At 38.2% G+C, this 17515-nt stretch overlaps 2 protein-coding genes across 8 annotated transcripts in view; one reads left to right on the top strand and one right to left on the bottom strand.

Annotated features, from left to right (window-relative positions):
* Positions 1-1715: 1715 nt before the first annotated feature.
* NPY5R (neuropeptide Y receptor Y5) lies at positions 1716-9763 on the bottom strand. Of its 3 annotated transcripts, none has more exons than XM_045880197.3 (2): positions 9636-9763; positions 1716-3379 (listed from the first exon to the last, which is right to left on the bottom strand). In XM_045880197.3, the coding sequence occupies exon 2, from the start codon at positions 3368-3370 to the stop codon at positions 2030-2032; it is 1341 nt and encodes a 446-aa protein (XP_045736153.1). In that variant the 5' UTR covers positions 3371-3379; positions 9636-9763; the 3' UTR covers positions 1716-2029. The 3 variants fall into 3 exon arrangements, with proteins under 3 accessions (XP_045736153.1, XP_045736151.1, XP_045736152.1); XM_045880195.3 differs by lacking the exon at positions 9636-9763 and adding an exon at positions 9369-9471; XM_045880196.2 differs by lacking the exon at positions 9636-9763 and adding an exon at positions 7197-8541.
* Positions 8575-17515, top strand: part of NPY1R (neuropeptide Y receptor Y1) — a 23217-nt gene continuing 14276 nt past the window's right edge. For 4 of the 5 annotated variants that reach the window (XM_045880201.3, XM_064585224.1, XM_045880200.3 and 1 more), the window contains exon 1: positions 8638-9078. Coding sequence is in view for 1 of the 5 variants with exons in the window: in XM_045880198.3 (XP_045736154.2) it covers positions 8712-9078 (367 nt within the window). In the remaining 4 variants the exon portion in view is untranslated. Of the gene's footprint in view, positions 9079-17515 lie in introns of all 5 variants that reach the window. The other variant, XM_045880198.3, reaches the window with a different exon arrangement.

The following is a 17515-nucleotide window of genomic DNA, read 5'->3' as shown; positions in this document are numbered from 1 at the left end:
CTTGAAGCTAAGCACTGTGAGGGGCAAAGGTTTTAAATCACAAAAGCTTTCTCTTCCAAAAGCAAACCTTGACGTTCTGAACAGAGTTTTACTGTAAGCCACAGTGAAGAGAAAAATGAAGATCTAGGGGACATTCTTGGTAGGCAAAAAGAAGTACAGGCCCTTAGAATAAAAAGGAGAGAAAAAGAAAGAGAAAACCAAGAATGGACCAAAGTTCTTTGACTTTTTCTACCTGTCGTCATATAAAAACTTGGAGTGGACAATCATATAGCACCAGACAGATCAGAGAAGCTAAAAGTGGAGGGGACTGTACGCAGTTTCATATTTGAAAATCTAGAAAGAGACTGAAAAGCAGAGTGCTTTTGTAGCAACATAGGGTGAACACAACAGCAGAGAAATGGCAGCTTATAGTGTTTGGGCAGAGAAGACCCAGTACACCCATGTTGCCTGCCTCAGTTCTTAGTGATATATGTGAGAAGAATTTCATAAGCTCCTGCAGAGTTCTTGGTCATGAATTTAAAGTTTCCCAACTATTGGGAAGTTGCCAGACTTGGCAGGTACAAGACCAATAAAGCAGAGAGTCTAGGCTCAGAACAAAATGGAAGGCATGGCTGAGTCTCTGTGCAACCACGCAGTCAATGAATTGTCAGCAGGGGTGAACTGGGGCTGGACTCTCAGGTGCTGACCTTGCTGAGAACAAGCCATACATTATACAGGTGGACATAACATGGAGACCAGGCAAGAGAATTACTCCTCAGCTGGAGTTCAGTGGGAGCCAGCATAGGGCACCATGTGGACCAGTACTATTTTCCGTTCCCTCCGTGTGTAGATAACACCTAGGGAAGGAAGAGGAGGGTGTGTGAAAGAAAGCCCCCATTGAGATTCTGGATTTTCAGTAGATTAGATAACTACCAGAATTACCTATTTGCAAACCTAAAATGTTTCTTGTTTTGTTTTGTTGCTTTTCTTTGTGGACAGAAATCAATACAGGGGAGGGTTAAATCAGTTACAGGAACTGAAGATGGCAATGTTATTTTGCACATATGAGCCGCTTGTGAAAACATTCAGTGATTTTCAGGGACTCGGTTTTTAAAAAAACTGTCTGAAATAAACAAAAAGTTTCAATTGAAAAGTTTAGTAAGATAGCATATGAGACCTCAGTACTGAACTAGCACAAAGTCTATCAATCCTTCTATATCTTGACCAAAAAAATTAACCTTTTGTTCCCCCTGGGGACACTTGAAATATTTTTAAATTAATTAATATTTGGAAATACAGATACCATTTATACTTCGCATTTTAGATTATAAAAGATATATATGAAAACAATCTTTCTTTGATAGTGTTAATGTGGTATAAGACTAGAAAAGATTTAAAATCTACTTTTATTTACTAAATTAATTGTGTGTTACTGGACAGTGGGGCAAATGAACAATCTGACCAATTATCAATAATAGGAAATCAGTGTTTTCCTGCCAAAGCTGTACCCAATGCTTGCAATTATAATCATGACGTGGGCGTACATCTATCATTTGTTACGATTTGCTGAGCATACTAAATGTTTTCTGTATTTTCACAAACTAAATATTAAGAAGCCTGTGAAGTAGAAATGAAGATAAATAGATAATATATATTCCTCATATTTGAAATTAAATGATCCTCAGGAAAAATATTTTTGTTTGTTGTAATTTTGAACAAAAAATACTGAGTTGATTAGATACAACTTTTATTTTAAACAAAAATTACAATTCATTTGTTTACAAGACAAGATGAAATGAAAATTAATGTAACTACTTCTTAAAGTGAAATTATAGATTGCATTTACACTGACTTTATACAACTAAATGAATTCATCATATTATATATAACACATTTAAGTTATCTTCCACATATTATGAACTGACATTCAAATCCAGAACTCTGATACATAAATTAAATTTCATGTTACTAAAATTTGTTTTTGTACATACAGAGTTAAGATGTTTTAGACGATCCCAACATTTGTTCTGTCCTTGGTAAACATTGAGAATTATGACATATGAAGACACTGTATAAGGGAAATTAAATCAGCTTTGATCCCATTATTAAGAAAACCATACAGAATAGGATTAAGGCAACAGGACAGCATGCCTAACAAATGACAAATGCAATACACCAACTTGAAATGCCTGTTTGAAATAAGGTTATCATTAAAATCAGTCACCACATGGAAAAGGTGTAGGGGCATCCAGCTAACGGCAAACACTAATATCAATATGGTCAGTCTATAGAAAACACTTCGGGATCTCTTTTTGATTCTCATGATAGAACGGTTTACTCGCATTTCGTGAACATCTGAGTTTTCTTCAGGTTTCATCTCAAAGCAGGTGGGGACCCTTGGTATGAACTTACTGGATGACGAGAGCTGACTTTTTACGGAACCCAAGTTTTCTGGAAGCATTCTTGAGTGGTTCTCTTGAGGCGATCTTGCTGGAGCAGGTAACACACATGCTGTCTTCTTGCTGTATCTTCTTCTGTGTTTTCTGATGAATGAATAGCCCCACTTATGGCTGCTGGACAGTTTCACCTGAGGCCCACTCTTTTTGAATGGATGAAGAGTTAAGTTGATCATCTCATTTTCTTCTAGTTTGTTTTCTTTGTTGGACAAGCCACAGCTTATACTCCTGCAGACACTGGTATGACTTACAGTGAGACACACCAAGGGCAGAATATACTGAACTAGCAATAAAGAGATAGTAAAAGCAATTCTGTACGAATCAGATGGCCATGACTCAACACATAAATACCTGCTGCTCAGCAATGCTGAGCCAAATGTTTCCTGAAGTTCCACCAGACTGTGAAACACTGGAAGGGGAGAGCAAATCGCAAAGCCTAGTGTCCAGACGGTAGCAATCAGGAAGTAGCCATGGTTTGCTGTTAAATTATTAGATATAGGATGTTTTATCATATGATACCTGACGATGGCAATTGATATCAGAATTAAAGTTGAAACCAGAACGGACACACATTGAAGAAAAGGCATAATATGACACATGACTTTGCCAAACATCCACTGATCCAGCAGGACAGAGGTCAGTGTGAAAGGGGAGCAAAACAGCACAACCAAAATATCAGAGAAGGCCAAATTTCCTATGAGGAAGTTGACCATAGTCTTCTGATTACGTTTTCTCGTGAGAGCCATTAAAATAAGTAGATTGCCCATAAAACCAAGAAGACTTACAAATGTATAAAGTCCAATCAGAAAATACTGCAAGTCATCCACACTGCTCTTATAGTCATCCCAGACCGGGAAATCAGAATTCCGAGTGGCAACAGTATTGTTCTCGGTGGCAAGGGTCTTGTTATAAAACTCCTGGAGTTCTAAATCCATTTTATAGCTCTGCTTGGAATAAAAAGACGTTAGTTACCAACTTTAAAAAAAAATTGCGTGACTTCGATAAATTAATCCACTGAAAGGGAAACTAAATTTTAAAATTTGTTCCCATACCTTATTAATCTCCTAAACAAAGTTTCATGAGGTCTTTAATTGGTCCAAGTGCAGAGCAAATATCAGCCAATAACAAGTACAGTAAGTTTAAGTCTATCATCATTTCTATGGTATGTTAATTTGTGTTAAAATAGCAGACCTTGTTTTTTAGATTTATGTAGATATAATGAAAAGGAAGGAAAAGGCAAATGTATATGAGAACTTCAAGATATCTAATTAAAATAGCTCATTATTATTAATTGTCTAGTCAAGGTGCTTATTCATGATGTGGTCACATAATCTTATCTTAAACAGTCATTCATTTCCAACTTCAAAAAGGTCAAACTTAAAAGTCACCTATCCTGAGGTATTCCTTGGCCTACTCAATTGGATGTGATCTCCTCTTTGGAACTCCCATAATGCTCTGTTTCTAGCTGTCTGATGCTGTATGTCACAATTTGCTTTGCAATGCTATTAAAATACATAGCAGCTTACCTTATCTATTTATAAGCAATGGGAAAGCAGAAAACTGTCCTTTATTCATCGTGGTATCCACCACAATACATGGCCTAGTAACTTCACCATTGTAGGTGCTAAATAAATACTTATGGAAAAATGAAAAATTCAAACAAATGTCTAGTATCCTAAATATTATCTAGTTCATGCGTGTTCAAATGTAAGCTTCTCAAGTGTAGAAACACTATCCCAGGACTTAGGTCTATGTACTAGGCACTTACTGTTTATCAAGCTTACTGTTGACTATGTGTGTACAATACTAGATGGCAAAGTCATTCCATGATCAATTCTTAGTCTTTTGACATGTGCCAGATTATCATGAATTAGGATAGCCACTGACCAGCAGCCTGCTAGTGTTTTTAAAAACAAAATTTACTTGTTTATTTTTTAATTTAAAAATTGAAAGTAACTTTCAGCTTTAAAAAGATTGGATAAATTCATATCGTCTGAGGAAAACTTACATCTTAAATGTAGAAGTAATACTAATATCATACCCCATAATAAGTTTTTTTCCATTTCAAACAAAATTAACAGTGTAATATTATTAATAGCACAATGGTATTTCTTATTTACCGCTACATTTTAGAGATTTGGCAGAATTATAAAAAAAGTAAGCACTATTATTTTTTAACAAGAGTTTCCTATAGAACACTCAGGATAGCAATAGTTAATTAATTCTGATGAATACAGATGTTGTTATAGAGATCCTTATATAATGCAACTTTAAAAAGAATATATACTACATATCAGTTTATGTACATATTTCTAGATCTATAGTTGGATAACTATATTTAAAACTATAAGAATACATACATATCTAATTAATAGTGAATACTATTATCTTTAATTTATAAGGGACTTTTAGGTCCTGATCCAAAATATTTCCAAATAGAAAATCCTATTGTGTACATACATTCATTATCAGTAATTTTAACTCCAGGTTTATATATAGCAGGTTTCAAATAGGATGATACAGGCATCATTGTTCTATGAGAAAATTTGAAAGTTTAAGTTTTTCACAACTTCTACAACTGATTCTATGTTGATTAAATTACTTTCCAGAAGCTGATAACATCCCTTTAAAGATAAATTAATTCAAGAGCTCAGGGTCTTACTCATTCATTCTTAGACACTAGCCAACAATTTACATTGATATTGTCCCAAGTTAAAAGGGGTAACTGGTGCAAAAGTTACTCACATGACCTCCCGAATCATCTTATTCATCATATTACCAGTTAGTTAATGGCCTCCCAGTAACTACTCTGTATAGATCAGTGAGCTTCTAATCAGAGTAGCTTTGACTGGCCTTTCTGCGTAATTTCCTGGGTTCTGATAACTCCCCTGGTTCCATCTACCTTGTTTAAATCCTAACTATATTTATAATGTGTACAGGTTATTTGTTACTGTGATCCTGCTTAGTTATTCTTCTTCTGACTCACTTTCTTGAGACAATCATTTTTTTGCTGTAGGTCAGTGGCTATTGACTACCTTTTCTACGACCAAGGTAAGGAAGGACAAAAGAGAAATTGGGTAGTTGATTCTACAATGGGCTTTGTGTTTTCCTGGGATGTGTAACTAAAAGATGACACTCCTTTAAAGTAAAATATTACTGTCCAAAATTTTTTGAAGGAAGAGGAAATGCAGTACAATTTGTGGTAGTAGAAACAATGTGGTTGAATCTAAAATTCAGACTGACTCCAATGTAGTGGGCGGTCTTCTCAATTAAACACTAATGGACATAAAGGAAAATGTCTTAATTCTTTTCATGATGGAAATGGTGCTTAATAGAGTTATGTTGTACATAGTGGATGCTAAGTAAACACTTGTTACTCATCATTTTAAAAGTTAGTTTAATTTTTCCCACTTTAAAAAAAAAACAGAAATGAATCATCTGGGGAATGTAAGAAAGTGCAGGATAGTGCATGACTACACGAATATATATGTCTGTTTATGTACACATATATATTGGAACCACTGAAATTAGACAGGTTTTCAAATGGCCCTAAAATGTAATGAGGAGATAACATCCATAGACAATGGGGATTGCTTAGCGTTTTAAAATTTTAAATAAGATGCCTTCAGTGATAAAGCAACATGAAACTAAAATAGCAAAAAATATTTACATTTGTTTTTATTTAAATGTAAAAAAAGTACATCAGATTGCAGTGTGTCACTAAAAATTTTCTATGATAATACTTGCACAGAAAATACTGAATTCGTTAAATTATAAAAACCACTGCCTTGTTAGTAAGAAGATGAAGGAAATGCCATCCTGAGTATTCATTGGACACAGGAAAAACTTCTTTCCCTCCATAAAAAACACTACTTATATATAATTTTAAAGGGGGAGGCTTCTTTTATTAATGAATAACTAAGAAAGATTAGTTGGTCCTTCCTTTGCTCATTCAACTAGCATTTATTGAACAATTAATGTGTGAGGTGCATTGCTAGGCTCTGGCATTAAGATAACAAATACAAGATATTATGTGAGTAATATTCTGAGGAGTTAATTCAAAGTTACACAATGAGTAATTACAGACTGCAGTGCCTGAGAGAGAAAAGACCCTAAATGGATGATGAATGAATGAATGGATGAATGAATGACATTTTCCTGACAGCCAGCGATGGATTTTTTTCACAACAGCATGAACACTTACACTGTTGCTGAATATCATGGATGCGTATTTGTACCTATTGATAGATTGATAAATTATCATTTTTTTCTTATGTTTTTTTCCCTCTCCTAACATTCATTCACTCATTTAACATTCATTTATTCCTTTTATTTTGGTCAGACTGTAGTCAACCTCGAGCTGCTCTCTCTCTAGCCCCAGGCCAATCCATCCCATCTACACACAAACATACACCTAACACCTAACTAATATCGTGCTCTGCACTAAATGAGCATTTTGTGAATCTTTGCTCCAGTGACTTCTTACAACTGGAGATATTGCAAATGCGGCCAGGGGGAAGGAAGGGAATGCTAAGCTGTTTCTTTAACGCACCATCTTGTAGTGTGGCGGCCAAAGGCAGAATACCCAAGATGGGCCATGCAATGGCAGGTAGATTATTTTGAACTGAAAATAATCAAGACCCAAAAGACTCAGGTAGAAACTTTGACCTCCCCACCAACTGCCTAAAAAAAATTTAGATAGAGGACCTGTACCAGGAAAAGAGCTATTTATAGAAATTCCTTTTTGCCTAAGAAACTTACCTGCACAACAGGGCAACCTTCATTTTCCAAATATCTCCTCTCACCTTCCTGCTAGTGGCTTTCCTCCCTTACCACTCTCCTTAGCTCAGGATGACATATAAACCTCATTTTGCCTGTCTGTGGAATTTCCATGTCTGTGTAGATTCCCTATAGGTAGGAAATTAATCTGATTTTCTTCTGTTAATCTGTCTTACAGAAATTTAATTCTTAGTCCGACTAGAAGAACTTTGGACAAAGAGAAATTTCTTCCTCTATGACAGTAGCCAGGGGATATTTCAAACAGTAGGAAATGTTTGTCCAATAAGATTTGTCTTTTTTTTTTTAATTGAAAATCAAAGGTAAAGAAACTACTTTAAAATGAAAGAAAAAAAGCACAAAGGATTTCTTTTCTTAAATTTACCCCTTTACTTCTCTGAAAAGCACAATAAGCAAACCTATAATGAAATGTAGATCTGTTTAATAATTATCTGCTTTTCGACAAGTGTTATAATGAATACTGTACAATTTTATGAAACATAAATACTTTATACATAATGAGAGTAATGTAATATGTGTACTTTTCTTCATCTCAGAGAGCCAGAGAAATTGTGAAATATAACCAGAGACGATGTTTTAAAAATGAAATATTATTTTAGGAGAAATTTGATACTGACTGTGTGTAACCTTTGTTGTGTTTACTTAAAACATTTTCCTCTTTTGTATCTAGTTTTAGCTCCCACCATCAGAATTCCCAGGCTGCAACATCAAACTTTAATCCTCAGAGTAAAAAGTGAAAAAAATAAAAGTTCTTTGTCAAACTGTGGTGACTTTTAAAAAGCAATGTCTTTGTAGACTTTCTGTAATTTTCTGATATTGTAATTTTCTTATAAAAATTGATCTACAGCTGACACCAAGACAAATGAAATCTTCCGAATAGACCTTAGGTATGTTAAGTAGATAGTTCTTAAAAAGAATAACAGGAGGAACTTCAGGGAACTCAAAGGATACTAAAAGACAGCTAATATATTTAAATAAGGTTCCTTTGTTAGGATAATTTCCTGTCTTATGAAAATACACATCTTTTCACAGAGGATGCCAATCACACACAAAAGGATAAAATACATGATTTTTTTTTCCCCTCTGGCAATGATAAATATCAAGTATTGCCTATTTTGCTATGATCCTGGAACAATGGCGAGATTCCATGTTCTCAAATATTCCCACGATTTATTTTTAAAGCTAGAATCTGGCAAAATTTGAGTTGGAAAGATAAATACAGCTTTGCTCAGCTGACAAACACGCAGGCACGCGCCACCCTCTCTTAATTCTAACAGCAGAGTTTCTTTTCCCTTGAGAAATCTGAAATGTAAAATCGCATTCCGGCTCAAAATTCTGCTGAGAGCCTCAGGCTCTTCCACGGTCTCTGGCAAAGTCTTTCGACTTTGATCCAACACGATGGTGCAGTGCCTTTAAAAGAGAAACTAAAGCTCTGTGAACTTGGGGATAAAAATTCCTTGTTTCTGGAATTCAAGGTGTATGGCTGTATGGTACTGCTCGCATTTGTCCTATGAGGCCACCTTGCAAACAAGAGCGCCAATGCAGGCGCGCAGCTGCCTCCGGGTCTGCGGCCAGCTGCGGCACCGCGCGCCAGGTGGACTGACCGAGTGGCGCCCGGTGGACCGCGCCCGGGGACCGCGCCCGAGCCCGGCTACGGCTGTGCACTGGCTGAGCACCCCGTGGGCTGCGGTTCCCCCGCCTCGGAGGCCAGCCGGGCTGCACCCGCGGCTCGCCCGCAAGGGGAGCGCTCGGTCCCCGCAGACCCCCCTCCCGCTTGCTGCCGATCCAGCTCCAGTGCGATTCCGGACACTCCTCCTGGATTCGGCCAGCGCCTGCCCCACCCCGGGTGAGTACTTGCCCCGCACGGAAGAATTCCGCTGGGTCCCTTCCCCGCTCTCCCTTCACGCCTGACAATCGCCTGTTCCTCCACCCCAAACCCCCACTTCTCCAGCGGCTCTGCCTTTGGCTTCCCCACTCGCCCTCTCGGGAGCCCCTACTACACCCGGGACCAGGCACAGGGGTGCGGTTACCCGGCCCCGCGCGGACTCTTTGCCCGAGCCAGGAACGGCCTCCGCGCCTCCCTGCTGGCCCACCCCCGCGCGGAAGGGAGCGGCGGGGAGAGGCTGAACCCGGTACCTCGGGGCGCCCGGGCCGGTGCCGGTGCCTCGGCTCCCGGGAACGCGGTCGCTTCTGCGCCCGGGCGGCGGCGACTGCAGGGGGAGGACCTGGAGGTGGCGGTGGGGAAGGGGGGGGGGTAGGGAGGAAGGAGCGGGGAGCAGCGGGGGTTTTAGAGGCGCCTCGGAAACACGTGACTACTCCCGGGACCCCGGAGACCCTGCTCTAGGGCGCCTGCTCCGCGACAGCCTCTCCCCAAGCCCGGGTTCGGGGCATCCCAGCCCCTACCTTGCTGTTTGGGGGCCCAGAGAGAAGCTGCAGGCCCTCGAGATGGCACCCCGTCACTCTGGCTTTTGGTTCCCGGCGGAGGCCAAGTTAACTTGCGGAGCAGGAAGATTTTTGCTGGTTCTGTCCCCAGCCTGGTGTAGTGAACTCGGAGGAGTCTTGAGCTGATGTGGGAGTGAGCGCATGGGGTACCTCTAAGAGCTTAGGCTCCATGAGAAAAAGCTTCAAGGCCCAGGTTTTCTCTTTGTTCGGAAACAAAAACAAAAACAAAAAACCCACCAAAAAACAAAACTGAACGTTGCTCTTTTTGCACCTTTTTGGAATGAGGAAGGGAGAAGTGTAGGCAGGGAGGTTAATCTGAAGGGACGGGGGACACAAAGGGGTCAGAGATTTGATGCACCCCAAAAGAATAGGAAAAAGGATTTATTCCCTTTGCCAAGGAGAAGTAGTTGTGGGCGTGGGCAAGCAGCGTGGAGCTGAGGAGTGAGGTTGAAATGGAATCCACGTTTCCCAGGACTGTTGGGTAACATAAAGGAGACTGGGGGGTAAAAAGAGTTGTCATAGGTTAAAAAAAAAAAAAGACAACAACCAAAAAACACCTCAAAATTTGGCCCTCTGTTTCTCCTCAACGTGATTTCCATCCCCAGTGTTTCCAAATCTGTATTGCAGGTTTGCCTTATTTTTGTTATTCATTAGTTGGCAGGTATCTTAGGCTTCTCTGTGCTCTGTGTGTATCTGTGTATATCTGTGTGTGTGTGTGTAGGAGGCAGGGAGTGGGGAGAGAGAGAGAGAGACAGAGAGACACTGGAGAGATTGGAGAAAGGTCCACATGTTCTTGACCATGGCCTTGCAGGCAAAAGATTGTGTTTGCTGTATATTTCAAAACTGAAAACGATCATGTGACAATTACAGCATGAAGTGTTTGGTGATGAGTGTAATCCAGTGGGACTGGCACTCTAAAATGGAGAGGACTGTATCCCTTGGTAGCAATGCAACTTGTAAATCTAGTTTCAGGGGGCTGCAAACCCTACTGTTACCCCAGAAGTGGACAAAAGTTCTTGTGTCTCTTCTCTGCTGAATTTTAATATCCGATACTCAGGGAATCTGTATAGACTGTCATTGTATCGGCTAGAAAGTCATCCAAGAGTTCTTAAATACCTGAAGTAAATCCAGTTCCTATTTCATTCTTCTCTGTTTATTTCTGGAATACTAGTACATTCTCACCCAAATGCTTGACAGAATAGGCAGTCTGAGCAGGCCCATTGGATCCTGCAGTCGGTGAGCTTAGGGATAGTATGTCAGGAAGGGGTGACCGGTGAGAAAACAAAGTTTGGTTCTTAGACTTTCTTAACATCAACATCGGCATGGTCAATCCTCTACACATATGCCACATAAATTCCTCTTCTTCCATCCCTTGCACATACCTACTTCAAATACGCTTAGTCGTTAAAACAACTTCCAAATGAACCCCACTGTGACTATCTTCTAAATACTAATCTATGCTACAAGCTTTTGTATGTTAAAAATACAAGATGGATTTTATTTCTCTTCCACAAATTTGTTTTTTCTTTTGATGATATCGACCCTTAGCTTTAAGTAACTGTTATTATTAGAGTATTAAAAATAAAAGGTCAACATGTCGTTGAGATGAAGATTTTAATTAACCCATCATTCCCTTCCCACTGCACACACAAACATGCAAGCCTCAAAAAGCCTTCTTTAAATACACATTCAATATACATGGAGTAAACAAATTATTAAAAAAAAAATCCTTCTTTTGAAGATTTGGTCAACTTGAAAATTCCAACAATATGCTACATAAAGAGGAAGATATGAAGATCAGTGTGCTTTTATCTTCAAATTTCCCAGGAGGGATGACTAATCATCATCACTCTTTGGAGAACATAATAAGTAATTTTCCTATTTTATGGAGTAAATTCAAGCAGGTGGAGTACTACCTCTGGGAACACAAATAGTAATGTCCATCTCTGCTCTATGTATTTTTTCCTACTCACTATTTATAAAATGCTCATTTGGGAAATTAAGCTGGATTTTATGTGTGCTACAAAATTAAACTGGCTATTTTCCAGTTCTCATGGTTCTTCAGTTATGAAAGAAAGCATTTCTATAAAGGTGAAAGTTAAAATCACTTGGGACTCCTAAGACAAATTATTGAATAACAAAACACTCTCCAAACAATGCCTGGGGTAACATTTCTCTGAGGAACATGTCTGTTGTTTTTTGTCAAAGTTATTGCTGCATTTTAATAGCAGCTACCATTTGTGAAGGACAGTTACTAAAGTGCATTGACATAATCTGAAATGATACGGGATCTTGAGATATTAGTTATAGGAATAGTGGTGGTAAATAAAGTAGAAAAAACAGTATTATTTTATTTGATGCATTTTTTTTCTGTGAGGATTTTGTTATATTCATTAAGAGTAAACATTTCTTTATCCACTGCTTCTATCATGGTAAATTTAAATCCTTAATTCTTAAAAGACGTGGAAAGGGCCATTTCCACGTATTATCAAAATATTTTTATGATGTGCATTGTTGCATTGATTTCTTTGGAATTGTAATAGTTTGTCATATAATCAATACTTAGGACTTAAAACAAGGAACTAACATAATTGTGAAATACGTGCAGTTTTTTAAGGAACAAAAGCAATTAAGAAAAAAGTTAACCCAAAGTTTTGGGTGCATAGGGCCATTTTCCCAGAGAATTCCATGATAATTTTGAGGTCCTAAGGGGGCAGGATAAACATATAATTGCCTTCTTCTGACAAGCACTTTGCTACTTAAGCAAGATTTTATCTTTCTTTTTGATTGCCTAATGATTAAATCGTTAAATATAAAGCAGCGACTGATTTCCAGACAGAACGTACAGTTCTTTTTTTTAACATAAATTTTCCATGTTAAATATACATACACATGTATGTGTGGTACACATATATATAGTTATACAAGCACATAATCACAAATGTATTTGTATAATGGACACTTGTCAGAACATCTGGATTTCATTCAGGTTTTATTCCAAATTAATGGTGTGGCTTTAGACAAAACACTTGACCTTTGTAGTATTCACTTTCTTTGTAAAATGAAATGTTTTAAGACTAGTAGATATAGAACCCCCTTTAAGCTCTGACTACCTATGACTTTATGCCATTAACAAGCATGCATTATAGATATATGTGTAGAAAGAGAAACTTTTTGGATCTTGAGAAAAATTTGATGGTCATAGAAATTGTTTCTCTCCATATTAGAAAAAAAGAAATACCGTTGATAGCTTTCCATTATTACTGGCACATTCTCTTCCTTGCAACTATATTAACTACATGATGATACTTGTTTCATTCTTTTAAAAAATTGTGGATGTCTTACATATCAACAAATGATTCTTTATCTAATTATATTATTTTAAAAATCTCAGCACAAAATATATAAAAGAAGAGAACATAGATTCCTTTGGAGGCATAATATTTCTATCATGTAAATCCTTATGTAGGGCCATATAATCTTCCCTTTTGTAAATCAAAACAAAAAGTGGTGGTATTGATAGGTATCCCCCCAATATTGCTTTTTAAAAGTAATTTTTCATTTCTTAGCTAAGTTTTCATGGTTAGAATTTTAAATCTACTTATAAGTATAAATATAGCTTTACTATATTTAAGTGGAAATGAAAGAGAATTAGTTTGTTTTTGATATGTTGGTTTGTTTTGAATAGGCTTTAAAAAGAATGTTTAGAGAACTGTTCAAAGCATAAGCCCAGAATAAAAAGTTGATGTGGTTAAATGATACGCTCTTCGAAAAGGTATCTGTTATCATATTCTTACTTTTAGCGTGCTCACAGGTAATTCAGCTTTTAAAAGTATATTACTCAGCAGGTAGAAAAACTTATAAGACATTTTTTTTCCTGGACATAATATGCATTTTTAAAAGCAGTAGGATTCATTTTTCAAGTTTATACTTAAGAGGGAAAGCAGAATTAACACATAAAGAAAATTTAAAAAATAAGAATCATCAAGAGAAGTATATAGTAAGCATATATATGTATAATATATATGTAGAATTTACATATATGTAAAATATATATATACATGTATTATGCGCATGTATAAAAGAGCAGTAATCCACCATAACTAAAATGCCCAAGACAATTTTAAATGTTCCATATGAACAAATGGCCTTGATTTGTGATGTTCATAATTTATGTTATCCTACCTTATTCTTTGTTCTTCAATCCTTCAACAGAACTTTTTTCAATATCTTGTGATATACCAGATAGAATTCTAGGCTGTGAGTTTAAAGAGGTGAAAAAAGTAGTCACTGCCTTCCAGAGATCACAGAGTGGTTCTGTGCAAATAAATAATTAACCACATCCAGTGTACTAAATTCCATGTTGGAAAAAAACTTAGAGTGCTGCAGGAATATGAATAAGGCACATTCAGCCTATGGGGGCATTTGGGAAGATGGAGAGAAATAAAAGAGGGCTTCGTAGTTGAGAAGCTACTGGAATTGAGGTTTGAGGAATCGGTGAGAGTTAAATCCTGAGATGGCTGGGATGGGTAAGTAAGAAGTGGGGAAATAGCATGAAGGTGAGTGAAGATGTAACAGTCAGAGAAGCACAAATAGTTTGGTATGCCTGAGTGTGTGGGAAGTGGTAGAGGATGATACTGAAAATATTGGTTAAAAAGACATTGCACTTGAAGGGTCTGGAGAACAACTAGAATATTTAAGCTGGGGAGGGATATAACTGGACCATTGTGAAAGCCACTGAGATAGAAAGACCATTTAGCAGAGAAATAAATAGAGCTTGACGGTGTGAAAGAACACATTTGAGAGATGTTTAGGAGGTAAAATCAATGGGAATGGGTGAGCAATTGAATCTGAGAGTGTGAGAGACAAAAACATGGGACAGTTCTTAGATTCTGGTTTGAGGGGTAGAGATGATGACAAGACTGAGATTGCCGTCCACCAGCTGGGAAGCACATTTGCCGAGGAAGCCTGAGCGAGATCTGTCCTTTAGATGGAGATGTAGGGTTGTGAGCATACAGGTACGCAATTGGTGACAGAGGGTATGATTATTATTATGCATTAAGGTTAAAAAAAAAAAGGAGAAGATTAAGAATGAGATCTCTGGTAAATTTGGGGATTTCAGGTCAATCAAGGAAAAGATAGGACCCCAAAAGGCGGTAACACACAGCTTTTTGGGAGTGGTCTTGGACAGGGTTGCATGACAGGGGAAGGTTCTCTAGGCAAAAGATCTTCCAAAGACAACAGCATGGGGCTACCATCCAGAAGGGAGATAGGACAGGGGGCTCTTGGGGAGAAGGGGAAAATAGAGAGTGGGCTCACTTGCCTAGGTGATAGCACTCAGTAGCATATGGGGGACTTGGTTCAGAGAGCTCCAAAGCATTGGGGGTATGGCTCAGTGGTAGAGCATTTGACTGCAGAGAGCTCCAAAGCGCGGCAAGAATTTGGTGTCTTTTGTGGCTACAGGATTTGTTCTATCCATGGTTAACAGATGATGGGTGCAGTTTCTCAGGGTACGAAAAGTAGATGGGTTCTAACTGGCTAAAAAGTATATTTGTTTAGATTACATTTAAAGCAATTAGATGTGTGAGAATTTGAGATTGGTGCTGTCTGGCTTTGGGCTACTAGTCCTAGCCTGCTGTGCGAAGGAGAAAACAATATGGGGGTCATTTTAGGCCAATATACGGGTGCTATCTCGGGCCCGCTTATTTAGCAGGATCCTAGGGAGGGAAACACCTAAGAAGTAGAGGGAGACAGCAGATCCTGGGAGAGAAAACTGAGGAATATCCAGTAAGGAACAAGAAAAGCCTGAGTGTGGAGTTCATGAAGTCAAAGGAAAAGAAAATTCCAAGAGCACAGGATGGTCAAGAGAGTCAAACGCAACATAAAGAATAAATACAATGTCTGAATTGTTTCCGCTGGCTTTGATCATTTGTGTTATGGGCAGAGGTGGTTTCAGGTGGGCCATATCTGAGGAGCAAATAAGGAGACAGTAAATGTTCGTTTTTGGAGAAGTTACCAGGAAAGAGAAGAAGCTATGACATGGGTGAGGGAGTTACAATGCAAGAGTGAGAGATTTTATTTTTGTTTTCATTCTAGTGTTGTGCCAAGAAAACTGAATTGTTGAAGAAGTTATATTATTGTGTAACAAACATCCCAAATTTAGTGGGATAAAACAACTTGGTCGTGGATTTTATGCTCATGGATTGAGTGGGAGAGCACAGTGATGGTGGCTTGTCTCTGTCACATGGTGTTTGGGGTGTCAGCTGGGAAAACTCTGGGCTAGTCTGACTCAAAGCCTGGGGGCTGAAACAGCTGGGGCAGAGGAGTCACTGCTGAAATGAGGGATGTATAAGTGAGGGAGTAAATGCCCTATGGTTTTTACTTAATTCAGAAGGAAGGAGGAGTCTATTGAAACTGAAGGTATGAGGTAGGAGACTGGGGGAGAAAGGTGACAATTTAAAGTACTTTCTAATAGAAAGGAGAGAAACTGGAAGTCACTCAAGCCCAAGAATTTTCTGGGTAATATTTTAGGCTCAGCTAAGTTTTTTGGGGGGGTTTTAAAAAAGATTTTATTTATTTATTTGTCAGAGAAAGAGAGAGAGAACACACAAACAGGGGGAGCGGCGGGCAGAGGGAGAGGGTGAAGCAGGATCCCTGCCAAGCAGGGAGCCTGATGGAGGGCTCAATCCCAGGACCCTGGGATCATGACCTGAGCTGAAGGCAGACACTTAATGGATTGAACCATCCAGGCACCCCTCAGCTGAAGTTTTGAATAATCTGCTCAGTTCAGTTATTTTTACCTTTATGCTATGCTAGTAAAGAGTGGTAGCCAAGCATTTTCCTGGGTTCAGAAGAGTCTGATTACACCCCAGCCCATCCTTGGCTATTTATCCTCTTTCTAGATTTATATGTATCTGGAGAAAGAAAAGCAATAGCTAGACTTTCAACAAGGAGTGAAGAAGGGATACTTACCTAAGCAAAGTGATACCTGGGCACGCTTCATACCACTTTTGACCAGTTTGTGATGTTGTTTATGTGGACATAAGGAGTCTTTTTTTTTTTCCTTTGGGAAAAATTGCCCTATCTCAGGGATGTGAAATAGCTTTATATCATGGAGCAAAGTCTGATCTACTGATGTTGGCTGCCTGCAGTGTTGTGTTGTTTTGTGTTGTGAAGGGGTCTAATATGAAGGCTGAGATTTGGGGATGGGGGTGGTGTGACATGGAAGTGGGACAAAATAAACTGTCAGAGGTATTTGTCATCGATGATGGCAGGTTCAGAGTCAGCATTCACATTTGCCCTTTTCACCAGCTATTCCTACTCATTATCTTTGGAAGGAGATATGAAGGGAATAGTAATAATTATAATCAAAAGCAATAATAGTAACAATGGCAAAGCTCTGTTCATTATACCATGTAATAAATGCACAACGTGACACTTGGTAAAATAACATTGCACTCTTGTTGAATGTCTAAAGCGTGTCGGACAAGGTGAGATCTGCAGGAGAATGTTTGGATACTTACTAAATAATTTTAAGACCCTAATCTTCTAGAGTCTTATTCTGACAGTTTTAAAACAAATGCTCTGAATTTGTAGTTTATGTAACAAAATGAGAACTTTCTTGAAGTGCATTCCCGGTTCAAATCAAGAAAAGAACAAATCCATAAATATTTCTTAGCTTCTCTACACAAAGAAGGTAATTGAATTGTTTGCCTACATACTTGTATACTAACATTTTAACTAAATTAATTGTTACTTCTTTCTGCGAGTTAATTCTCAAAAAGGCAATTGAATTAAGTGATTGTATTGACCATTTGATTGTACTAATCAATTTAGTCAAA

Source organism: Mirounga angustirostris, unplaced genomic scaffold (genome assembly GCF_029215605.1).
Source record: "Mirounga angustirostris isolate CCGP_5_RB_7025 unplaced genomic scaffold, mMirAng1.0.hap1 SCAF_2, whole genome shotgun sequence".
NCBI classification, from domain to species: domain Eukaryota; kingdom Metazoa; phylum Chordata; class Mammalia; order Carnivora; family Phocidae; genus Mirounga; species Mirounga angustirostris.
Note: the sequence above shows the minus strand (reverse complement) of the source record. Positions and strands in the feature narration are given on the sequence as shown.

Coding starts and splice junctions, on each gene's coding strand:
- NPY5R (XM_045880197.3), bottom strand. CDS start 3,370: ATGGATTTAGAACTCCAGGAGTTTTATAACAAGACCCTTGCCACCGAG.